This window comes from Crotalus tigris, unplaced genomic scaffold, assembly GCF_016545835.1.
Source record: "Crotalus tigris isolate CLP2741 ecotype Arizona unplaced genomic scaffold, ASM1654583v1 scf7180000021207.738513, whole genome shotgun sequence".
Classification (NCBI taxonomy): Eukaryota; Metazoa; Chordata; class Lepidosauria; order Squamata; family Viperidae; genus Crotalus; species Crotalus tigris.
The window spans coordinates 52,315-79,129 of record NW_024098399.1 but is presented as its reverse complement, the minus strand read 5'-3'; the positions used below and the strand labels follow the sequence as shown (position 1 = coordinate 79,129).

The window sequence follows — 26,815 nt, the reverse complement described above, 5'->3', positions numbered from 1 at the left end:
TACAAATACCACCATCTTTATTGCATAAGTGTGCTGAGAAATCTTTTTTTTTTTTCACTTCAAAGGAGCTTCATTTTTTAAATCCCTTCTCTTTCCAGTCTGTTCAGCTGGCTTAGGAAATTGTTGGGCAGGATGATATTCTGCAGTGTTTTAACAGGGGGAAAAAGTAATAATGACAACAACAACAACAACAACAAAATAAAAAAAATAAGAAGCAGCAGTAAACGAAGAGAAAGCTCTCAAGGACTTGTCCTTTTCGACGGTTTATGACATCCAGTCTTCGAAATAGCAGAAATTCTTCAGGAGAAAAAAGTGGGATGGTTGAAAGAGAGAGAGAGAAAAAAACCCAAGCCATAAATACTTTGAAAACAACAGCGGGTTAGAAAATAATGCCCAATCTTGATGCATTTCGGCTTTTATCCCCAGCAAAAGGTGATGCCTTGGGCCTGTGCTGGACCCCTGCTTAGGGTGGGAGGGAAGATTGTAGCATTCTTGTTCCTGCTTCTTTGTGAATCTGGGACAACACCGACTGTCCCTTTTGTGCTAACACCATCAAAACAGGATTCAGTCCTGCTGAATGCACTGTAGTTAAAAGAGACCCAGCTCTTGAAATTTCACACACACACACACACATATATATATATGAATATATATATATATTCATATATATATATATATTTATATATATATATATATAGAGAGAGAGAGAGAGAGAGAAGGTAGCATTTTTTCAGACCAACATGTGCCTTCGGCGGTGCAATGCCAAGTGATCTGAACGGGAAAAGCTTCGGTCACAGTCTGCGCACTTGAACGGCTTCACTCCTGTGTGTTTGCGGTAGTGCCTTGTTAGTTCATCTGAGCGAGCAAATTTCCACGTGCACCCTTCCCAGGTACATTTGTACGGTTTCTCTCCTAGGGGAGGGAGCAAAAGAGAGAAAGAGGAATTTATTATTGGACTGAACTCAGAGAAGATGGTAGATGGGTCCCGAGAATCCAGAACGATCAGAGTTTTCAGAGTTTAGTTATTTAAGAGGCTTATATGGCCAGTGATCTAATGAGCCATAGCTGGGTCACAGGAGCAGTGATAAGGACATAAAGGCAATAAAAACCAACATTCAGTTCTCCCCAACTCCTAGCATGCTAAAACAGTACTCCCAAACTCCCAACATAAAGGTAAAGGTTTCCCTGTCCAGTTATGTCTGACTTAAGGGCACAGTGCCCATCTCTGTTTTTTTGGCCAAGTGAGCCATGGAATGCTGTTACCTTCCCACCAAAGTGGTACCTATTTATCTACTTGCATTTGCATGCTTTCAAAATACTAGATTGACAGGAGCAGGTGAAATATATGGGAGCCCACCCTGCTGCGCAGCGCTGGGGTGATGTCCAGCTGACAATCTGAGCATCTTTAACCGCTGAGTCATTTTACACACACACACACACACACACACCTCAGCACTTGGGAGTTATAGTTCAACTACTTTCCAAATTTGGATTTATATTGCTATGACTCTGCTGTTGAGTTCAAAACCAGTCGCCATCATGAATTGACTCCAGGGGAGATCTGGCTAGATTCCAGCTATGCAGCACCTCCAGTATTGGCGGAGAACTGCAAAAGATCCATCACAATGGAAACTCAGCTGTTAATTGGCTAATCCTAGCAGCTTTGATCACGGAAGCCTGTTGACTGGGAGGATGAGATTTGCCAGCCAATAGCAATTTGGGATTCTGGCCTGGGTAAGACAGGGAGGGCAAAACTCCCATATCCTCAGAAAAGCTTCTTTTTTGAAGTATTCCAAGAGCTGGACTTTGTTCTTCTTCTCAAGAAGAACTTTTCCCCTTTCTTGCGATTCATGCTTGAAAGCCAACAAAAGCTGGGCTGACGATAATTGAGTAATCCAGATTTCCTCAAAACTGCAAGAATAATAAGCAAGAGACAGGCTGGGGTTGCTATCATTAGCACTGCACAACTGTCCAAGAGGGAAGTAAAACAGTTGCTTCTGAGAACAGCAGTTTTAGTGGTGAGATCCTGGATTGAAATGACCACAATACATTAATAGTAGCAACAGTGTGGGCTACGGCCCTACAGTGGAGAGCCTCTCCTTTCCAATAGCCAAATATGGACAAATGGTTGGAATATTTTAATTTGTATCTGGAGGTCCATGGCACAGGGTGAAGAGATTTGGCAGCTGGACGAAGAACAGGCCTAAACTCCATGACAGATGGCAAGCTCTTTTTGACACGTACTATGATATACCCTCACCACAAACAGCTGGCCAGCTATGCCACACAAATGAATCAGGATTTCATATGACTTGGCAGAAATTCCTTGTGGGATCTTTAAAGGCAACCTAAGGAAGGAGCAGTGTAAATCAAGAGGGAACATAAACACCGAGATATCAATAGCCCAAGTATTCAGCCTAACATTATCAAATATGTTCAATATATATTATTTAATTGGATGTTCATCCATTTGTTCTCAAGTCAGAAAAGCAAATAGCTGGTCACTGAATAGCAGGGACTGAAATTAAGGGGGAAGATTAAATTTCCCTCAACTGAACTCATCTCCTGGTGATTCCTTGACCACATCAATACAGATTTCATATCAATAATATTGTGGTGGCTTGCTGGGATGTTTTTTGACTTTCAAACAAGTCTCACCAGGCTTGTCCCTACTTAGATCAGCGGTTCTCAACTTATGGGTCGCGACCCCATTTGGGGTCGATCGACCATTTCACGGGGGTCGCCAAGCAAGGCTGTCCGCCATTTTTTCCCCTTTTCCGGCGGGTGCCTTACCTCCCTTGGGCTGGACCAGCTGGTGGCCTAGCCGGTGGTTGGCCTGCTCCATCTCTGCCGCTTGCCAGCTACGCCTCGGCCGGCGCAGGGGGCGGCACCACACATGCGCGGCACTCCCGGGCAGGGAAAGTCCTTGACTTAAGACAGGTTGGGTAGTCCTCGACTTACGACCGGTTTAGTTTTCGACTTACGACCGGTTTAGTCCTCGACTTACGACCGGTTGGGGGTTGTGGCATTAAAAAGGTTGAGAACCACTGACTTAGATGGTGAGCCTTACAAGGTTAGTCAGATAATGCTACCCATTCATCAGAATCTATTTAATCAATCATATGTTCAATGGGAAAGAACCAGTAAAGATTGACTTCTTACTAAGTCTCTTCCTGTCCATTTGTCCCTGTATTGTATATATATTCATACTGGCACTGGATGAAAAGCCTAACTTGATCAGATGAAGGCAATTCTTATTCCAGTTTCCCTTTTTCAACAGGGGCCAGTGAAAAAGCCCACCAACCAGGATAGCAACAGCCCTTTCTGATGGTTGTTTGCTAGGAATTTTATTCGTATAGATTCTGCCTCTATGCATTTAATTTTCTGTTTGTTTATTACTACAGTTACTCCCTCTTGCCACAAGTTTGTTCAAGTGTTGTTTGAAAGCGATCCCAAATTGCAAATCCTGAGTTAGATGTTTCTTATCTGTCCTCACATCTTTACCTCTCAGATCTACTGAGGGAATCCACGCAGGAGGCATGGGATAACTTGTAAGGTTATTGTACCAGATTTACCTTATGCTGGAGGATCATCTGAATTCAAGTGGAAATTCAGGGATTATACAAGCCAGAGTTTATGAGAAATTCAGATTTACAATAACCTTGTCTTTGAAATTGGCAGGATCTGTAAGCCACCTTTGCCACATCTGATTTTTTTTCGGTATAGATGGTTTTCTCTTCATTACACCAGAAATTTTGACAATTTAGTGAAGAAAAAAAAAGTGGTCCTAATGCTAATAGCAATAGCACTTAGACTTATATACCACTTTATAGTGCTTTAGAGCCCTCTCTAAGTGGTTTACAGAGTCAGCATATTGGCCCCAACTATCTGGGTCCTTATTTTGGTCTCAGAAGGATGGAAGTTTAAGTCAATCTTGAGCCAGTCAGAATCAAACTTCTGGCTGTGGGCAGAGTTACCCAGCAATGCTGCATTCTTACCATTACACCACTATGGCTTTTGTTATCCAAGGTTAAACAGGCTTTGGCTTATGAAATAGATCAGGGGTCTTCAAACTTGGCCCTTTCATGACTTGTGGACTTCAACTCCCAGAATTCCTCAGCCAGTGTGCCTGGCTGAGGAATTCTGGGAATTGAAGTCCACAAGTCATAAAAGAGCTAAGATTGAAGAACCCTGAAATACATTTTTAGACTTTGTATAACAATTTACTTTAACATCTGAGGGAAGGTTATGGACTATTCTAAGCCTTAGCGGATTCCTCCCCATCTTTGTCTAGCAAGTCTATATTGTTTAGGCTCAAAAAAGGGAAAGCATCAGGAACCAGAAAGCAATGGGTTGGAGAACAAAAAATCATGAGATGAAATAGATATAATTTATGATTGCCCAACACAATTCGATAGGAAAATTTCTATGGAGATCTTCAGTCATCCAGGTCATGGTTGTCCCAAAGGTGCTTTTCCAAAAGGCAACTGGATTTTCTTGTTTTTTTTTTCCTTTGAAGACATTTCGCTTCTCATCCAAGAAGCTTCTTCAGTTCTGACTGGATGGTGGAGAATGGAATGATTTATATTCCTTGTGGTCATCTGGTTCTTAGCACAAATAAACCCCTCAACAATTATCAGAGAGCTAATGATTGACCTTCAGAGTACTAACAACTGTATTACTTCTTCTTCTTGTGCCGTATCCGTTATCGGACGTTGGCGATCCTGTTTTTATCAGCAGCCGCACAAAAAAGTGCTGCTGAGTTTTGTCCAAACCAGTCCCTTAGATTTTGAAGCCATGATGTTCTTCTTCTGCCTGGACCTCGTTTGCCTTCAGTCTTTCCCTGGAGAATTTAATGGAATATGCCGCATTTTTCTGGGTGTCGCATCACATGTCCGAAATATTCTAATTTTTGTTTTTTAATTGTTTTGATGATTTTCCTTGGCTTTCCCAGGCGGCTTATCGCCTCCTCATTTCTGATCTTGTCAACCCAGCTTATACATAAGAGCCGCCTGTAAATCCACATTTCAAATGCTTCTAGTCCCTTCAGGTGGCCTTCTGTCAGAAACCAACTCTCATATAGCATCTGACAAGCCTGATTTTTAGTCTTACTACTACTAGGAACATAAATCCCTCCATTCCCCACCATTCAGTCAGAACTGAAGAAGCTCCTTGGATGAGAAGTCAAATGTTTTTCAAAGAAAAAACAAAGAAAATTCAGTTGCCTTTTGGAAAATCACCTTTGGTTCAGTTCAATAGGAAGCTTTGAGAGCACTCTTGCAGTAAGACGTGGGATGACCCTTTGCCCCAAAAAAGAATCAACACTGCATTTTAATAAAAATTACACTACATTTAAGTCGAAGGTAGGTCCTCTGCCTCACCTTCAGTTTCTTCCCTCTGATATCATGGCCACAGTCCAAAACAGGCTTTATATATTCATCACATGGAATATGGAATGCTTAATTCTGTGCTGAATTGTGAATCATATGTTTACATGCTCCAGAATCAGTTTTCCCTAGTAAAGTCTTGGCTTTTTCTGCCAGAACAATCCATTTCCCCCCCTTTTTTTCTTTGTTACTACTGGAGTAAGTGCCCTCTGGACAGAAAGGAAGGGTTAAAAAAAGAAAGAAAGAATAAATAATAAAATAATATAAAAGTGGCAGTAAGTAGAATCCTTCCACCTCACTACAAAAGAAGATTCATTTTCTTAATGGATTAACTGTGGGTTTTTTTTTTAATTGGTTGTAATACATTTGTACTGATTTCTCCCTGTTTAATTTTTAATTTTAATTTTTAATGTTTAATTCTGTTAGCTGGTCAGAGTACAGCAATGTATGGAGGCTTCTCTGTTGAGTCATTTATTAAATCCGCTGCTTCCCCAAGAAATCTGCTAGTGACTACCCTGTCACATGAACCACTTCAAAGGAAGGCATTAATCATAACACTGAGACTTTTGATCTCAGGTCTTTGCCCTCTGGATGACTTTCATAAATGCATCCAGCTCTGAACCCAGTCAAAATATCTTCCATATTGGAAGGGATGTACCTCTACTCATATCCTCTGGTATGCCAAACCAGTTCAGTATTAACAAAAAAGACAAGAGTAACTGGGAGTCACTAAGCTGGCAGAGTGGAACATAAGAGCACCCAATTACTCTCCTTTTTAATGACCCTGTAGTCCTTATTCAGGGTAGAGTTGGGGTAACTGGATGTAGCTGAGCATTTGCTGGCCAGATGCCCTTCCTGACTCCTATGCAGAGTTCACAGCAAATATATTTTTTTTCTTTGCACCCTAAGAGAGAAACATCTGCCACTATCTAGGATTGAACTGTCAATGTTCCCAGTGGGAAGCAATTGTCTTCATCACTAGGCCACCACCCTGCTCTAGCATAACAGCATCCAATGCCTGTCCTTTAATATTGGCCGCATTGCCTGAACTCTGCTCTTCTGGGGTAGTAAAGATGAAGATGTAGTAAGCACACAGCTCAATAGCCAGAGCATAAGCTACAATAAGCCATAAATTGCAGGTTCGATTCTAACTCAGTGAAGATCTTAATAATTTCGGCAGCTATTTTTAATATAAATATTTAACATTTTCTTCAAACCACCACCAAACATGCCCACGTACTGAACTCCCATTAATTACTATTGTTAAGTGAAGTTCACCACACCCATTTTTTCTCAGAATCTAAGATAGCAGGATCAGATCTGGAACATGACCTTGGGTCTTAACGAAATTTAATTAAGGTGCGCAGCCAACTCAACCACCACATGAAATCCAAAAGGCAAATCTTTCAAGCATTATGTTTGGCAAGTGGGTGCTCTCTTGAAATGCTGATAGCTATGCAGGTGACTGACTGCATTCTGGGTCATGCCCCAAATTCACTCCACTTGGACCATAGAGGGAAAATAAAACCATGATTTGGGGCATGTCTACGCAAGACTGGAGATTCTAGGTATCTCTGGAGGGAGCTAACAAATGAAACAGCTGCTATTGTTGCTGCTTCTTCCTTCACAGCTGAGAAGCTATGAGAAAGGACCTAAACATTTAGGTTTTGCTCATGATCAACAGCTAACACAACACAGCTCTTTCCAGCCCACCCTAATAATATAGAGAAGCCTGGGATGTGTAGGGAAACCAGTATCACCTTTGGCTGGGTGAAGCTTTTTGTGACATGATGAGGTGTGAGGATGGAGACCTTTCCTCGTGTTTCAAGGGAACCCCCTTCTCCCCTTGGTAGGAAATGGGGCCTTTGCATATGGCAGTAGTGCTGTTTTCACACAACTTTCAGAGAAGCTAAAAAAGCACTTCAAAGATTAATACAGCACAGTACCACGGCCCTGGTGGTGCAGTGGTTAAAATGCACTATTGCAAGCAAACTCTGCCCACAAAAAGGAGTTTGATCCTGACCGGCTCCTGACCCCTGACTCAGCCTTCCAACCTTTTGAAGTTTGTAAACTCGAGGACCCAGAATGTTGGGGCCAATATGCAAATAATGTTTCTACATTGTAAACCACCCAGAAAGGGCTGGGAAGAGTGGGGCAGTATATAAGTCTAAAATGCTACTGTTAGGCTACTACCAATCTTCTCATGGTGCCAGCAGTCTGAGAAGGAACTACCTTCAACAATTTCCATCTCACAAAGGTTTTCTCAAGTAATGTAATCAGCACTGTTAGAAACCCTTTCAGGACAGTAAGCCAGTGAACAGGCATGAGTGCACCAATATAGCTCAAAGAAAGTCCTCAAGTAAGTGAAAAGATACATTTTTTTGCCCGCCTTCCCAAGCCATAGCTTATTTTGTCCCAACACCTGTAGATTTCTAGGAAGTGTTGTCTATTCTATCTGGTTCAAGAGAAGGTTCCTAAGAGATCATTATTTATTAAATTTACATGCTATCCACCTCACTATTTTTTTAATAACATTTTTTATTTTCCATTTATCCAACATATACAACAAAATTCACTTTACAAAATAAAATAAATTCATAATCATAACCATAACCATAGGTGCCGCTTGCTCATTCCCCCCAAGCAGCATCCACCCTCTCTAATACCTTCCCTACTTCCCTCCTCTTTCTCTCCTCCCCTCACTACTCTCTTCCCCTCCCCTTCTCCTCTTACCATCCTACTTCCTCCCTTCACCTTCCTCCCTTCTCATCCCTCTCAAATACAGGAATACAGCATAGGGGAAATGCCCAAGCAGCATCTCTCTCATAAATTACCATATCTATATTATCCTATTCTACCTATTTACCCACCCACCCACTCACCCCCCCTCAACCCCCCCCTCACTTCCCAGAGCAGAGTACAGGGTTATTAATAACAAAATTAACAATATACAATAAAAAAAGAAAAAAGAAAAAAAAAGGAAAGGAAAAAAAATCATACTTAGCCCTTAACTCCCCTTAAATTACATCATAAACAAATCTCTTATACAACATTTACTATAAATCCACCTCACTATTGAGTAGCTTCCTTCAGTAAAAATGTTCAAAAATGTTCAGAAGAATGCCCAAGATGACTTCTTTCCTTCTTCCTCCAGTGTTTTATCTACAGTGCTACTGATCTATCTGCGCAGGCTTTCTGCCAGAAGAATTTTTTTAAAAAAAAAAAGAATGAAAAGAAATCTCTATGGTGGCCAATAATGTGGACGTTATTCCCAGATTAATTTTGGTGGAAGGTCAAATGATTTCCCCTTGATTTAAAAAGCTATAATCCATCTTGTAATCATATCAAAAGATTCCCACAAGCCTCTGAACACCAGTAACAACCATGAACTGCTGAAACAGGTTTTCTGGCCCTAAAGAGTTCTTCTTTCCCCATTCTGACAGACCCAATTTCAAACTGGTCAATACTGGGCTGACTGGGCAAAACAGAGCAATTATTTGAGTTTCTGAATGTTTCCAAAGAACAAATGAGCTCCTTATAAAAGAGATCACCCAGAACCTTCGAGCAAAAGGCTGGTGCTGGGACTGCAGATATGTGCTAATGGTCACTTATACACATGCCAATGCTGTCCATCCTTTCTTGACATCCCAAGTCACACAGGGTTCATATCCAGTCCCCGGGAGGGTTTATGACAATTTGCCATGGCCAACTTGCCATGGCCAACTCACCACAGCTAACTTTCCATAGACAACTTGCCACGGAAAACTCACTGCGTGACAAGAGTTACACCAATATCAAAGAAATGGTGGAATAGAATTATTAAAGACAGGATGCAAAAGGAGGGACAGAATGAAATGTGAATGGCAAAAAATTAAAATGCTTGTTTTATTTATTTTAAATAATTCATTAGAATTGTTAAATTGTCCCATAGCAAGTTGTCCCATGGCACGTTAGCTGTGGCAAGTTGTCCTGTGGTGAGTTGGCCATGGAAAACTGTTGGCTATGACAAGTTGGCTGTAGCAAGTTGTCCCACTCTGCCCTGGGATGGGGGGGGGTTCACATGTTCCCACAATCTATGCATTCCATTTCTGAAAAACAAAGGTGTGTGTTACTACCGTATATGCCGGCGTATAAGGCGACCCAGCATATAAGACGACCCCCGTCTTCAGCGCCGAGACGCATGCCTAGAAAGTCGTCTTATACGCCGGAAACTACCAGTATTTCCAGCGTATAAGACGACTCGGCGTATAAGACGACCCCCGACTTCAGCGCCGATTTTAATGCTTGCGAAAATCGTCTTATACGCTGGAATATATGGTAGGTCTTCGGAAGGGGCCTGCTTCCCTGATGCAAAATATCTGTACATTGAAAATTGGTATATTGAAAAAAATTCCAAAACAGCAAAATCATGGGCACACTTCTGTTGGCATGAGGCTACATTTAACAAGGGGGGGGGGATGGGAGAGGGTGTCAGGCAGCTACAAAGTGGTGACACTCCATCACACATGGGGAGCTGAATAATTAGGAGATCTCTTTTAAGACTGAGGAGTCCTTGATGCTCTCTTTCTTGCAGATTTTTCATTACCCAAACTAGGTAATATAATCAGTACTTTTAAGGCTTCTTTTAAACTAGTACAAAAGTCTTCAGGACAAGCTCATGACACCAAAGTGTGATGCAACCTTCTTCCAGGATGCAGTTTTTCAACCAGTCTAGCCAAAAACTCCTGGAATTTGCAGGTGGTTCCCCATCCAAGCATTAACCAGGTAATGTCCTGCTTAGCTTCTGAGATCAGCCATGGTCAACTAGGTCCCAACAATTACAAGCTAATTTTAGGGATTATTGTACAGTATTCTTCTCTTTTCTATTTCAAAATGGCTATGGGTGTTTAATAATTATAGTCAACTGAAGGCCTGGAACTCACAAAAAGAGAAATTATGGGTTACATATAATCCCAGGAACTCCAGGATCCATTCTGTTAGATGACAAGGGCTTGCACTATTTTAATGGAGCAACCACAACTTTTGATAGGAAGAAAGTTTGGGTTTAGAGTATAGGTATAAATCAATGGCTTAATAAATCCCACCTCAACCTGAACATGTGAGTTGCATCGAATACCTCTTAAATTACATCAGTTTTATTACTTCATTTCTCAAAAGTCCTTGATTCAGCAGACTTGGACTATGTAAATACGGGAGATGAATAGGTTGGGTTATCCTAGCTATTTGCAAAAACTACTGATTGGGAGCCACTTAGTACCACAGGAACAACACAACATGCAAATAAATTCTCTTTAGTAAGCAGGTATGTATTAAGCAAGCCCTGGGAACAATGTGTTCTAAGACCAGGACGGTGCCTTCATCATCCAGCATTGTTGAACGTGGGGCAAATACCCAGAAGTTGCAACGATGACTTCTTTTCCTTGTTCTTTCGTTGACTCATAAGAACTCTGAGCAAGTTATGAAACGATACGTAATAAATCAGAAAAGTAAAGGAAGAATTCTCCACTGCTATACTCCTGTTGCGAAAGGAGTCATTTATGCCTTCAGGGCCAATCTCTCGCCACCGTATCTTTCCTCTGTTTCCTCCATAAGTTGAAGTTGGCTAACAACCGAGTTCCACCAAAATTGTGATCGAAATGTGGGAGGAGACAGTATTTGCAGGAAAAACTCACTCCTGGGACTTTTGTCTTGAATTTGGCCAATTCTGTTTCAAATGAATCCACCAGCAGGATCTAAAGTCCCATCTATGCCAAAGTGTTTTGTCTTAGGCAGATATAAGAACCCTGCTGGCACAGTGGTTAGAATGCAGTATTGCAGGCAAACTCTGACCACAATTTAGAGTTCGATCCTAACCGGTTCAAAGTTGACTTAGCCTTCCATCCTTCTGAAGCCAGTAAAAGGAAAACCCAGATTGTTGGGGGCAATATGTAAAACATTGTAAACTGCCCAGAGAGTGCTATAAAGTGCTATGGGGTGGTATATACAGTAAGTCTAAATGTTATTGCTATTGCTGCTGGCTATTGCTATTGTTTTAACTTGATTGAAATCAGCTGAACCTTTTTTAAGGTTATTAGATTGGGTTGTCCCTGGTCCTTTATCCTTTTCAAAAACTCTGGCTCTCAGATTTTAATATTTTGCTCTATTTCATGTATTGGACCACACTTTGAAGTAAAAAAGAGTCCAGCAGCCTCTCAAAGACCCTTCTTCAAACTCCAAACTACAGCATTTTGAAGCAATTTGATTCATTTGATTCTGGAAATGACGGTTTGGTGAAGCAGCTGAGAAATTATGTTGGAGGCCCAAATCTCAGTGCTGTATTTTTCATTTCCCATGGACAGAAGGAACAGCTACTAAATCATCTAAAACTGAGAGTAAAGATAAAGATAGCCAGTGTGGTTGTAGATACTGTGATATTGTAATGTCTTTCCTCCTTTTTTTCTTTTGCTTCTCAGCCCCTCCTATTTAACATGCCTGTTTGTTTGTTTGTTTTTCATTTGTGAGTTTGCTATTGAGGTAGTTCGTCCACAAGACCAGGTACAATTCGTAAGATTTGTCTTGCTTGAGAAAGAGAAAAGAAAACCCGCTCAGAAAATAAAATGCTCTGAATCAACTTCCTTCTCTGCCTGCAAGTTGATGCAAAGTCCTTAGATTATACTGCAATGTTTATTCAATCATACGTGCTCCACAATTGATTTTAAATACAGAGTTGCCAAGCTGGTTACTGGTTCAGGTATTCCGTCGCGGCCCTGTTTCTCAAGCTGAACGTCTCTAATTCCAGATTACATACAGGCACCCTCTCCAGAGAGTCTTCTGTTGAGAAAGTTTGAATTTAAAGAAGATTACCTGAAAAGCTACTTCTGTTGATCTAATTCCTCTCAAGACAATGATGCATTGGTGTTTTAGCCAATCAGAATCGCTTTCTTTCTAAGGTGGTTATGAGATAGAAAGCCTTGATTGAAAGTTAATTTTTACCGTGCAAGTCACCCAGGGAACAAGCTAACACAAAAGTTTGTCCCCCCTCCCCGGGCCTGAGAAAAATGATTGAGTCACGATGATGTTTCGAAAAAGACAATAGCCAAAGTCAAGTCTGAATGTGGGCAGACTTTTCAACTTTTGATCTTAAAGCACTTCTGCAGAGTCCCAACCCTTCATGTCAGATTTTCCCAGGAACTTTGAGAACAGGAGGCTGTCACCTCTTTTGTCTAAGGCAGTGGTTCTCAACCTTTTTAATGCCTCGACCCCCAACCGGTCGTAAGTCAAGGACTACTCAACCGGTTGTAAGTGGAGGACTACTCAACTGGTGCAGCACTGTTTGCAGAATGGGACTTTTGGTGGGCTCAGCAGGGCAGAGACAGCCCGGACAATTCCTATTGGCTTTTGAAAGCCAATAGAATTAGACTCTATTCAAGAGAGTCTATTCTATTGGCTTTCAAAAGCCAATAGAATAAAAGGGAGTAACACAGCTAAGGAAAAGGGGAAAAAATGGCGGACTGAGTTGTTCGGCGACCCCCCGTGAAATGGTCGTTCGACCCTAAATGGGGTCCCGACCCACAGGTTGAGAACCACTGATCTAAGGAGATTCTCAGTCAATTTATTGGTATGTTGATAATTTTGTGAGATAACTAAGCAATGTAACAATGTAACAACAGTAAACTTGGGAAGTGAGACCGCTCAGCTGCTGGAGTTCTCAAACTGAGAGGAGCAACTCAACGCTAGGCTGAACAATCCTGCACCTGACCCTATGGATTTGAACCTGCCCAGATGGCCCAACTGCGACCTCCTTGTTTCACCACCATTGCCTGTCTGGGACTGCTGGGAATTATAGTTCAACATCTGGTGAGCTGTAGATTCTCCACTCCTGCTAGCCACGTCTACTTTGAAGTCAACCCTTTTGAGAAGGTTCATTTGGAGGCAAGAGGCATCGATAGTCTTGCTGTTGGATCTAAGTGAAAGGATAACTTCTTCACAGATGCTCAAATGCTATCTCCTAACAATCTTGTCTACCAATAGGTGACTGATGCACCAAACATATGGTGTATTTTAGCATTTTCTCCTGCTTTATGCTCTATGAGCCAGCAGTGTGCAGCAGCAACCAAAAAAGCTAATACAATCCTGGGTTGTATAAACAGAGGCATAGAATCAAGATCACGCAAAATATTAGTACTGCTTTATAAAACCCTAGTAAGACCACACCTTGAATACTGCAGCCAATTTTGGTCACCATATCACAAAAAAAGATGTTGAGAGTCTGGAAAAAATTCAGAGAAGAGCAACTAAGATGATCAAAGGCCTGAAGACCAAAACATACAAAGAATGGCTGTGGAACTTGGGTTTGGCCAGTCTAAAGAAAAGAAGAAATAGGGGAGACATAATAGCAGTGTTCCAGTATCTGAGGGGCTACCACGAAGAAGAGGGGGTCAGGTTGTTCACCAGAGGGAAGGACGAGAAACAATGGTTGGAAACTGATCAAAGAGAGAAGCAACCTGGAATTAAGGAGAAACTTCCTGACAGTGAGGACAATCAACCAGTGGAACAGCTTACCCCCAGAAATTGTGGGCACTCCATCGTTGGACATTTTTAAAAAGAGACTGGACAATCACCTGTCTGAGATGGTATAGGTCCTCCTGCTTGAGCAGGGGGCTGGACTAGGACCCCCGAGGTCCCTTCCAGCTCTATTTTATTCAACAAGTTTAGTGTAAGTTGCTGTACAAAGAGCAGTAAGTTACACAGCATTGTATGCAAGCTTACTATCTCATTTAGTAGCAACATGGTCACCAAATTTGGGACTACTTGTTGAGTGAAATTGCTGCTGAATTTGTGACAGTTTGGCTTGAACATCTGCATGTGTACAGTAACTGAATAGCTGAATTTGTGACATATTGGCCAATAAAATGTGCTTTATATCCTAATTAAGGAGAAACTGCTGGATATCAGTCCAGGCACAAATATCTTTTATGCTGCACAATCAGTTCCATAAGAAGAGAAGAAACAGCTTTATTTTCAATGATGCACAAAGAGAGCTGAAATATACATTAGGCACGGCTCCCACACAGCTGTGGAACCCAGTTTTTAATCTTGTTCTAGGAATGCTCGTGGGCTGCATTTCTAGAAGTCAAGATATTATGCAATATTTTGGAGAGATCTTACTCCTTGAACATCCTGAAATCATCAGTATTGCTGTGTGCCACACACGCAGACATGAACACATGCATACGACTGCCCAAAAGCCAACAATCATAGTTGCAAATCTTTGCCTTCCAGTTCCACAGAGGGCAACTTGGGCTCTCAAAGGGACAATACAAGAATCTTTCTCACTGGGCATCACATCATTCCTACAGAGCGATAATTGCTCAAAAATGGTGTCTTGTGAATTCCTGTACACTTCATGACTCCATTTTTATATCCACCCATTAATCTGAAGCTACCTTATTGAAAGAAATGGAGCCCGTTTGTCATAAGCTTGTTTCCTTGATATAGTCACTGGATCTCCCTGCTGGAAACGCCAGCAGACTAAAAATCCCCTGGTCAACTGCATACCTAGATCTTGGCTCATGCGTTTCACATCTCGTAGGAGTTGTATAGCAAAGGATTTCTGACACGGTGAATATCTGTTTCACTGCACTGTGGGCTGACATTCACTTTGTTTCGTTTCCAGAAATTGATCAGGAATATGTCCTTTCAGAACGCCATAGCCTTAAGCCAACTGTGTTAGCTAAAGAGACAAGCAAACAAAAATTCAGTTTCTGATCACCCATTTCTCGTTTGCCAATCGGTCAGCAAGGACTGCTATGGAAACACTTTTTTATTAAAGGCTAAATGGTTTCCTCCTGTCCAGTCATGATTGACTCACTGAGGCAGTGGTCATTTCCAATTCTCAGCCTAGGGAGGTATAATATAGGGGGTACCTTGCTCAATAGTAGTAACTGTGAGAGGGACCTTGGAATCCTAGTGGACAATCACTTAAGCCAGCCGTGTGCTGCAGCTGCCAAAAAGGCCAACACAGTCCTAGACTGCATTAACAGAGGGACAGAATCAAGATCACATGAAGTATTAATACCACTTTACAATGCCTTGGTAAGACACTTGGAATACTGCATCGAGTTTTGGTCACCATGATGTAAAAAAGATGCTAAGACTCTAGAAAGAGTACAGAGAAGAGCAACAAAGATGATTAGGGGACTGGAGGCTAAAGCATATAAGGAACGGCTGCTGGAATTGGGTATGTCTAGTTTAATGAAGAGAAGGATGAGGGGGGACATGATAGCAGTGTTCCAGTATCTCAGGGACTGCCACAAAGAAGAGGGAGTCAAGCTATTTTCCAAAGTGCCTGAAGGCAGGACAAGAAGCAATGGATGGAAACTCATCAAGGAGAGAAGCAACCTAGAACTAAGGAGAAACTTCCTAACACTTAGAACAATTAACCAATGGAACAACCTGCCTCCAGAAGCGGTGAATGCTCCAACACTGGAAGTTTTTAAGAAGAGACTGGACAGCCATCTGTCTGAAATGGTATAGGGTTTCCTATCTGAGCAGGGGGTTGGACCAGATCACCTCCAAGGTCCCTTCCAACTTTATTATTATTGTTATAGATACAAAGAGTACACCAGTGATTGTGAAATGGTGTTGCCAACTGGTCTGCTGTAACACTTCCGTCCCCCTGTGGACAACATGAAAATATGGAATGGTGTTACTTTCCCACCAAAGTGGTGTCTATGTATCTATTTGTATTTGCATGCTTTTGATCTGATAGGTTTGCAGGAGCTGGGGCAAGTGACGGGGGCTCACCCCTTCACATGGTGTTCAGTTATTGAACCTGGGCTTTCAGCTTTCCAGCATCAGCATCTTTAACCGCGAAGCTATCATACCCTCTCTCTTCTTTATTATGAATCCTTATTTTCTGGAATTCTAATTTTTCTCCTATGATGTCAGTTAACTTTCTGCCAACCAGACTAGACTACAAATGGCTAATTCATGGAAAATAATGTCCTAATGCAACAACTAATGTCACCACCATGTAAAAAAGATGTTGAGACTCTAAAAAGAGTACAGAGAAGAGTAACAAAGATGATCAGGGGACTGGAGCCTAAAATATATAAGGAACGGATGCTGGAATTGGGTATGTTTAGTTTAATGAAGAGAAGGACGAGGGGGGACAGGATAGCAGTGTTCCAATATCTCAGGGCGGGGCTGCCACAAAGAAGAGGGAATCAAGTTATTCTCCAAAGGGCCTGAAGGCAGGACAAGAAGGAACGGATGGAAACTAATCAAGGAGAGAAGCAACCTAGAACTCAGGAGAAATGTCCTGACAGTGAGAATAATTAACCAGTGGAACAACCTGCCTCCAGAAGTTTGAATGCTCCAACACTAGAAGTTTTCAATAAGAGACTAGACAAGCATTTGTCTGAAATGGTATAGGGTTTCCTGTCTATTATTTGCAAATAATTTGCCTCTAGCAGAAGGAAATCCAAACTGGGCTTAGTTTGGGATTTGAACTAAGTGACCAAAATGGCACCCACTATCCACCAGGTTTTGAGGTTCCCAGTTCCACCAGAACACCCCACACCACATTCCATCTGCTTCCATGCACAGACACTTTTTTGTGTGTAATGGTTTGGTTGGGCCTGAGAATGTCCTCTTTCAGCCTGGTTGAAAGAAAAGGTTGTTGTGGGACAAAGAGGTGTGCTGTGGCCTACATGAATATGTGGAACCTGCTCTAAAGAAAGGCAGAGAATCTCCAGAATGAAGACCAGCCCTGAAGGATTAGCAGGAGAGAATGTCTTGTCTCCAGTCTGTCAAATCAAGGGATTACCAGGAAAGACAATTTCTAAAAGCTGAGTAGACAAAGCGTATTAAGACAACAAAAGATGTTTAAAGGTCACAGAAGAAGGAGAACTGACTTCTCCTGTCTCTGGTCATGAGTTTTACCTGGACTTCCATCTATTCAATGCACAAAAGTCTGAACAAAGACTAATGACAGGTGCCATTTCTTATTCAAATAATACCTGGAGTAACCGTGGCGTCGCAGGAATGCAAAGTTTGAACAGGCTCAGACTAAACAAAATGCCAATGTTCTCCTTTCAAGCAGCATCTCAAAGGTATGAAAAATGAGAGACGAATGGCAGGGCCATCGCACTCAGAGTAGAGACTTATTTGCAAGCAACCCACAATAACTTTGCTCCATTGCCCACCTGCCATGTGGGAATAACAACAGGCCACGACTGTCATGAGGATGATGAGAAAGACTGGTGTGAGAAGGATAATAGCAACACAAAGCACAACCGAAAGACTATCATTCCAGCTCAATTTATGATCCAATTTTGCAAGAATGAAGTGGCTGCAGATTCTTTCTTCTTTACCTTGGGTATACTGGGACTCACTTTCCCACTCATGTTCTTTATAAGTTCTGAAAAAAGCTGAATAACATCACAAGAACACCACAATGCTGATTCTGGGAGATCTGAAAACTTAAAAGTGTGCCCTAGACTGAATTTGCCTGAGTGCTACACATGTTCTCGGAAGTGTCTGCTATATTTGTTATCATACCTGAAAAGAGAAGGACTGGGTTTATGGAATCACTACAAGAGACCCTACTTTTGTTTCCTTCAATAGAAGCCACAGCCAATAGCTCTAGTCCAGTGGTTCTCAACCTTTTTAATGCCGCGACCCCCAACCGGTCGTAAGTCGAGGACTACTCAACCGGTCGTAAGTTGAGGACTACTCAATTGGTGCAGCTCCATTTGCAGAATGGGACTTTTGGCGGGCTCAGCAGGGCAGAGACAGCCTGGACAATTCCTATTGGCTTTTGAAAGCCAGTAGAATTAGACTCTATTCAAGAGAGTCTATTCTATTGGCTTTCAAAAGCCAATAGAATAAAAGGGAGTAGCACAGCTAAGGAAAAGGGGGGAAAAAATGGCGGACTGTGTTGTTTGGCGACCCCCATGAAATGGTCGTTCGACCCCAAATGGGGTCCCGACCCACAGGTTGAGAACCACTGCTCTAGATTATAATATTAACCAAAGGACATTGCTGCAACTCCCACAAGTTTGTATAGTTGGAGATGAGACGGGCTGGTTTTGTTTTGTGCAAAGTTACTCAGAAAAGTCACCAAGCTGTAATAAGATGCGTGAAAATACTGAAGTGGCTTGAACAGAACAGGACCTGTGAACAAAGCCTTCATGTTTGAATCTCTTTCTCTGAGGAATACAACTTTCAGGTCAAGCTGATTATGAAAGGTGTTCCTCTCTTTCTGGTTGAAAGAACCAAAATACAGCCTGTTGGTTTGCAGGCCATAATGTAGTTTGTCAAAACCATTGATACTCAGTTCTTCACGTCCCTTGTCATTTGCTGAATCTTTCATTGTTACAGGCCAGGAACACTGATGGCGCCACATAAATAAAATGCTCCTGGTGAAGAATACTGCAGTGGAACTGAAAAGTTAATCCTAATTGTTCGTTTAAATTGGGATTGGCATAAGAATCTGTCTTACTCTATTGTAATTTTTACCATTTCAGCTTCTGGCGAAGATCCCTGCTTCTGGTAGGCTCCCTTGCTAGCAATGAAAAGTATCTGCAGACTCAAAGCAATCAACTTTTTTTTACTATGCTGCTTACCAAAAAGGAACTTATGCATTATTGGAGTGACCAATTTACTTCTGATCTGCAGCTGTGGGTTATTAATACATATTATTGCTCAGGGTTTGAACTGATACATTTTCAAGGGAGAGGATTTTCAAGAATTTGGTGGGTTCCTTTGAGTAGTTTAGTCTTTCTCTCCATTTTTCTGCCTTCCCCAGAAGCTATAATGGTAAAAATGTTATATATTAAGAAAGATTCTTATGCTGATCCTGATTTAAAAGAACAATTAGGATTAACTTTTCAGTTCCATTGCAATATTTTTCCCAAGGAGCATTTTATTTAAATGAGCCTAAACTATAATACTTGAAAGGTACTTGATATTTCTACTTTAGTGGCGTTGTGGGAGGAGGTTTGTGCAAAAAGGTCAACATGGCAATTGTGGCAGTGTGTTTAAAGCCCCACCCTTTGTGTCTATGGGTCAAGATTTCATAGCTGTACAAACATGGAACTTATTTTATCAATGGCTGGAAAAACGGGATTGAGAGTAAGAACTTTACTTGTATTACTAAGCAAAGCAAATCAACCCAGGCAACACGTTGTTCATTAATGAATTGTAATAATAGAAATTTAATAAAATATTTAAAAAAAGATTTCGTAACTGTACTCCCAGAATTCCTCAGCCAGCATGTCTGGTTGAGGAATTCTGGGAGAGGTCTTCAAACTCGGCCCTTTTATGACTTGTGGACTTCAACTCCCAGAATTCCTCAGCCAGCATGCCTGGCTGAGGAATTCAGGGAGGGGCCTTCAAACTTGGCCCTTTTATGACTGGTGGACTTCAACTCCCAGAATTCCTCAGCCAGCATGCCTGGCTGAGGAATTCTGGGAGTTGAAGTCCACAAGTCATAAAAGGGCCAAGTTTGAAGACCTCTGGTTTAGACTTTCTCTTTTGTTTCTTATTCAAGTCTACCCAAGAAAGCATTTCTTAACTTCAGCCAGCCAGCCCAATGATTGCATTCCATGGCATCATGATTTCAAAAGTTTCCTCAGAGCCTGGCTGTCTGCTAGGTAAATAACCTTCACCTCTGAGGTGGATAGGAGGTTCTCCTCTCTTACTAGCCATGTGAGGAAGATTTGTGAGCTTTGTGTTCCTCATTGCAATCCAACATGGCTACACCACAAAATAATCCTCACAGACCGGCAAGATAGGAAAAGGGGTTCTGGGCTAAGACTTTCACATTATTGACAAGGATCAGTTACGGGTTTGTGCGCTGTTCTTCACATTGCGATTTCAACCCTTTTCTCTATAAAAAGAAATACTACAGCCAGAGAAGGTTGTCTCAAAGGTGCTTTTCAAAAGGCAGCCGGACTTTCTTGGATCTTTTCTTGAAGAAGTTTTGCTTCTTCATCCAAGAAGCTTCTTCTTCAGAAGAACTGAAAAAGCTTCTTGGATGAGAAGTGAAACATTTTCATGAGAAAACCCAAGAAAGTCCAGTTGCTTTTTGAAAAGTACCTTTGGGACAACCATGACCTGGATGATTGAGAATCTCCATAGAAATGAGAAAGTTGAAAAGTGTTGAATTTGTCCAGAACATCCAGAAATCAACCTTCTTCTTCTTGTGCCATATCCATTATCGGATGTTGGCGATCATGTTGGCGATCCTGTTTTTATCAACAGCCACATGAAAAAGTGCTGCTGAGTTTTGTCCAAACCAGTCCCTTAGATTTTGAAGCCATGATGTTCTTCTTCTGCCTGGACCTGGTTTGTCTTCAATCTTTCCCTGGAGGATTAAATGGAATATGCCGTATTTTTCTGGGTGTCGCATCCATGTCCAAAATATTCTAACTTTAGTTTTTTAATTGTTTTGATGATTTCCCTTGGCTTTCCCAGGCAGCTTATCACCTCCTCATTTCTGATCTTGTCAACCCAGCTTGTCAACCTAGAGATTTTTTTTCCCAAACTCTGGGAATCACAATGTAGCTGCTTCATTCCACAGAAGTTTGGAGCCAGCTTCTAGAAACCTCCAAAATTTGACTACAAATTGTACTTTTTAGTGTAAAAGAACAGATGATATACATGTTAGCTCTATTCTTAATACTTAATTAGATGTATTTATTTGTTTGTTAAATTTATTTGCCTTCTATCTCGCCGTGTGGCTACACTAGGTGGCTTGCAACAATAAAAAGGAAGAAATAAAAAGAGTGTGAATGGAGCAGAACTAAGTCAACAGAACAATAAAATAAACAACAAGAAATACAATTATATGATTACCAAAAAAGAAAGATGGACATGGGTAAAGAGCGGAGAAAAAAAAAGGAGGAAGTGGAGTCAGCCATCAATCCAGCAGCCACTTCCAGCATAAATGAAATCTTAGCTGTGGTCGTCAGTCCTCGACTTACGAGCACAGTCCAGCCCAAAATTTCTGTTTTTAAGTGAGACATTTGTTAAGTGAGTTTTTGTGCCCTATTTTATGACATTTTTGCCAGAGTTGTTAAGTGAATCACTGCAGTTGATAAGTTAGCAACATGGTTGTTAAGTGACTTTGCTCATCAAAAATTTGAAAAACGTGATCACATGACCTTGGGACACTGTGACGGTCATAACATGAACCATCTGTGACGGTCATAAGGACGAAGCATCTGAATTTTGATCACGTGACCATGGGGATGCTACAAAGGTGGTAAGTATGAAAAATGGTCAAGTCAATTTTTTCAGTGCCGTTGTAAAAAACCTCTGGTTCCGGTGACTGGGCTGTATTGGATCCTGCCATGTTATCCTGGGACATGTGTATTTGCAGTCGTGCTCGGTGAACAGCCAGGAGCTCTTCCCACAAGACAGGAAGGATCAGTAGAGACACATTTTGTGCATGAGTCTTTAGGAAGCCTTTTGCCTAAACTTCCGAAATTACTATTAGGGTAGTCACTTTTACTAATCGGTAGAAACTAACATCGCATTGACAAAAGGTGAAGCGTAACTATTTGTAATAGTTTCTCCTTTCGAAACACGATCACACATTTTTTTTTAAATTTAATTTGCATCTCTTCCATAATTGACCTTACACATGGTAGAAGAATACACAAATGAGAAAAAAGCAGGCAGGATATTTGTGACTCACAATTAATCCTCACTTCTGGAGGGAGAGATGTCACACTTGTTTAGAAGTTGTTTATTATTACCGTGCACCCCCTGGTGGATTAGGTGAAAATTACAAAAGCAGGCATTACTCAGCCCAAACCATCTCAATGAGGAAGATAGCAATGCTAGTCTTCTAGAACTATATCCGAATGGCAGCAGAATTATAAGTTTTGTGAAGCCATATTAACTTGGGGGAAGCAGATCATTCCTTCTTAACTGTCTCTGTTACCCTAGCCATTTTCTGGTATAGCAATATCATGTTATTCATGTCACTAGGGCTTAATCATAGACAACCCCTATCATAGACAGCCACCCATCAAGCTGGATTGATCTTAAAAGAGATCAGGAGGATCCTAACTGGTTAGCACTTGAATGGGAACCAACTATCTGGTCTCTTGACAAGGAAACTATATGTCTACATGTCTACATAACAGTCCAAGTAATCTTCCTTTAGCTAAGGATGTCACTCATACCAACAGAACAACAGAACAACAGAGTTAGAAGGGATCTTACAGGTCTTCTAGACCAGCACCCTGCTTAAACAGGTGACCCTAGATCAGGGGTGTCAAACTGCCAGCCTGTGGGCTGGATGCGTCATGAGGAAACCACGCACACCCCATTGCCGGCCACAGGGAAAGAGCTCTGATACATCACACGACGTCACGTGACGTCGCGAGTTGGACATGTCTGCCCTAGACCATTTCAGATAATTGGCTGTCCAATCTTCTTAAAAACCTCCCATGATGGAGCACCCACAACTTCTGGAAGCAAGCCATTCCACAGATTAATTATTCTCACTGCCAGGAGTTCTCTCTGATCCTTCTAGCTGGAGATGAGGAATTGAACCTTACAAATTTTCTGCATGTGAAGGAAGACAGCTTTCTAATCAGTTTTTTTCAGAGGTTTGAGAGTTAGACATCAAGTTCCTCATCCATCGGACAATGCATCCATAGAAATAGCTGCTGTGTAGTTCCAGGGAGAAGCAACTGGTGCTTCTCTGGACCATTTCAGGAGAGATCCTCTGATATGGGGGACTTGTCATAATGACTTACAAGGTTTGTCTAGCAGTGTGCGGGTGAGCATTATCGTGAACCAACACCACTCCGGAAGTGGTGCCATAGAAAATCCCGCCAAGTGTGAAGATGCCAAAGGAGTACGGCTAGTGAAGTTCATGGAACGTGGTTTGACCATCAATTCAGAAGTCTACTGTGAAATATTACAAAACTCAGATGAGCCATCCATAACAAGCATCAGAGCATGCTAACTTCTGGTGTGATGATGGTTCACGATAATGCTCGCCCGCACACCGCTAGACGCACCCAAGAACCTTTGAAGCAGTTCCATTGGGATATTTTTGATCACCATCCATAGCCCAGATTTGGCACTGACCGATGACTACTAAGGAATTTCAAGATGTTGTAAGATATTATGACAAGTGCCTCAATTTGAATGGTGATTATGTCAAAGAGTAATGTAATGTTTTAGTTTTCTAATGCGTCTAATAAAAGTTCTGTATCTGCGAGTGTCTGTCATAAACGGAGGTTTATTTCCGAATTGCCCTTGTATTACGAATATACTCAGGTGCAGATTGTTTCAAAATATACTAAACATACTCCTTTGTTATGTAACTTGCAGCAACAGCTAACCTACAATCTCAGACTGAATACAAGGCTATAGTGAAGTAACAGAAGCCTCTGTGATCTGTTTCCTCCTATTTCTCCTTATGTGCAGAGCTGTCCTAATCCATTTATCCCTGGTCCATAACATACCCCAATTACTCTGGATCATAAAAAAATAATAATTGTCTCATTCCACTCTGGAAAGAAAAATATAGATAAGAGTAGTTTCCCTAACCCTGAATCCATGCGATTTATATGGGAGATATTTTGAACATCCCAAATGATCTACAGAAGTGAATACACATCCTTTTAATCATTTGACCTATGGGCATTTGTACATACTGTATATGACCTTTCAGCTCATTAGGACCTCATTAAAATTTTGCCCTGGAAAAATGGAGTTGTTAGGGTCTAAGCAAGTTAGACTATACTTCAGTAAGAACAAGTCTGCTCACTGGATCATTTACTAGATTATTATCAAGTTTGACGACATGCATTATACTTAACCTGGGATCTTTATTTAGGCTTTGTTAATATTTTGTCCCACTCCCTACCTTAACAAGTTCCTGCCTGCCAACACAATTTTGTTTTACGAGGGCTAAATAAAAGAGGCAGCTCTCTGAAGTCTCTTCTTCCAAGTTTGAGCACCCTGACCCTCAAGCACAGAAATACTGATATATATATTTTTACTTAAGGGGTTGTAGAAGACTGCTGATTGTGAAGAAAACTTTCGAATGCAGTTGATTAAAATATTCTTATGCATCCCGTGATGTTTTCATGAGGGCCTTCCATTAAAACTGTGCTATAAGACTGGAAGTTGGAAGTCCAACACCTGTAACATCCAATGAAGCTCTTCTGAGCATAGAAGGAATTGCAATGGTTAGGACGGCTCAGAAGACAGTCTCCAAGGGAAGGCAAGTGGATCCACAGACCTAAAACTTATGAAAGTCCTTTGTTCCTGCAGGGTAATGTAAAGCTGTTAGAATCCAGGGGGCTCAGAGATGGGTTGTTTCATGTTGATCCTTCTCTGTCACGCAGCCATGGGAAGTTCATAACTTTACTGGTTTTGCAAAAGGGAGTGGGACAAACCACAAGGAAAGATGCAAACAGCTTTCTCACACATTGAAAGCCTGGAGCTTGCCATTGTTTCCTGGCACCAAGTTTCCAGCCTAGATCTTGTCTGAAAAAGACCTGGGAACGCAATGTTCAGTCTCTGTGCCAGGACACCTTGGGGTTCCTGGAACTTATCAAGGCGATCCATAAAGAACAGATGAACTAGACTGCTTGCCATCTATGACACCCTTCTGTGCAGGTGTTTTCTGACAGCTCAGCTTCAACTCAGGTCTTGATGTAGACAGAGATGAAGAGATTACTCAGAATCCCATCCAGATTGAAATACTCCTCTTCAGCAGCCCACAAGAATGCTTAAAACTAAGGTGACCAACCGTCCTCCTTTAGGGAGGACAGTCCTCCTTTTGTAAGTTCTGTCCTCCCTCAAAAAGTGTCCTCCTTCATGTCCTCCTTTTCGATATTTGAAGACTAATCTGCAGGGCTTTTTTTTCCCCTCATAGAACGCTCAGAACGGCGTTCCGGCATCTTTTTTTGATGTTTTTTTTTTTCAACTTTTGCATGAGCTGTGCTACTCCCACTATTGGCTTTCGAAAGCCAATAGGAATTGCTGCTGAGCGTGCCAAAACACCCGGCTGGCAAACTTTGCACATGCAAGTTGTCTGTATTATTGTTGCAATGAATAAAATGTTTATTTTATTTACAATATTTCTTTCTTCAATTTATTTGTGTCCTCCTTTTCATTGTAAAAAAGTTGGTCACTTTATTAAAACCTACCAGATGGAAGGAAAGTCTCAGAGTTTTGGTTATGAGGAGGAGCACTGTTGGTGAAGGACACGGGTAGCAGCCTCAGGCATGCTTTATTTGTGCATCCTAGCCTCTTTCACGTAACTGTGATGCTAACGATGCAGATGCACTGAAAGGAACTGGCCCCTTTCTGATGGCTCTATAGCAGTACCCTAATGTGAGCACACCTGAGATCAGACAACCATGTGAATGAATGACCCTCCCTTGATGTAATGCAGGTAGCCAGCTTATGTTTTAACAATGTTTTTAACCAGTTACAGCCCTGAGGTTTTCCCTCTCCTCTCAAAAAGCATCCTATCTGGAGAATATAAATCTATCCAAATAGCCAGAGGTTTTTGAATATTGCTCAAAGTCATTTCTGCTGGATTAGATGGCTGCATACATTTGATAAATTAATGGATGATAGCTAGATAGCTAGATAGATAGCTAGATAGATAGCTAGATAGATAGATAGATAGATAGATAGATAGATATAAAGATAGATAGAAATATATGATAGATAGATATAAATATGACAGATAATGATAGAAAGAAAGAAAGAAAGAAAGAGAAAGAAAGAAAGAGAGACAGAGAGAAAGAAAGAAAGAAAGAAAGAAAGAAAGAAAGAAAGAAAGAAAGAAAGAAAGAAAGAAAGAAAATGTTTTTAATGGGTGTGTGTCCTTGCCAGTGCCTGGAGGAGCGGATACAGAGTAGACAGCCATTACAACTTTTTTTCTCCTGAACTGAACTGATGTCCAACTGGAATGTCACCACCATAGAAATAACCTCTAGAGCAAGAAAATCACAAGAAAGTCATCCAGATTCTTGACTGGATTGGAGTCATGGCCCTTCATCTTAGTTGACAGTACACACCCTGTTTCCCCACCTTTACAGAAAAATACTGGAACCAAAGAACTGTTTCCTATTATGGGGAAAGCCTTGGTTTCTAGGATTACATGGCAGGTGGGAATTATCAAGAGAACTGTACTGTGTGGAATTATGTCCAGCTCTTCAAATTACAACCACCACTGAATTCATAGCTGGAAATTTTCACTCGTGCTCACCTGTGTGGGTCCTCCGGTGAGCCTTCAAGTGGGAGCTTTTCGTGTAAACCTTATTGCATCCTTCAAAATCACACCTGTGGATGCGGCGCTTCCGGGAGTCCGGCGATTCAGACCGTCTCTGGCGTCTTGTGCTCTCAATGCTAAACGGTGAAATTGAACTGTGAAATAGAAGCAAAAGAGGAAT

At 41.5% G+C, this 26,815-nt stretch overlaps 1 protein-coding gene across 1 annotated transcript; it reads right to left on the bottom strand.

Annotated features, from left to right (window-relative positions):
• On the bottom strand, positions 1–26,815 carry LOC120320199 (Krueppel-like factor 12; the record flags this gene model as incomplete). Its single annotated transcript, XM_039369729.1, has 2 exons — positions 1–912; positions 26,632–26,815. Coding segments are annotated over 2 exons (366 nt in total), but the record flags the coding sequence as incomplete, so codon positions are not given.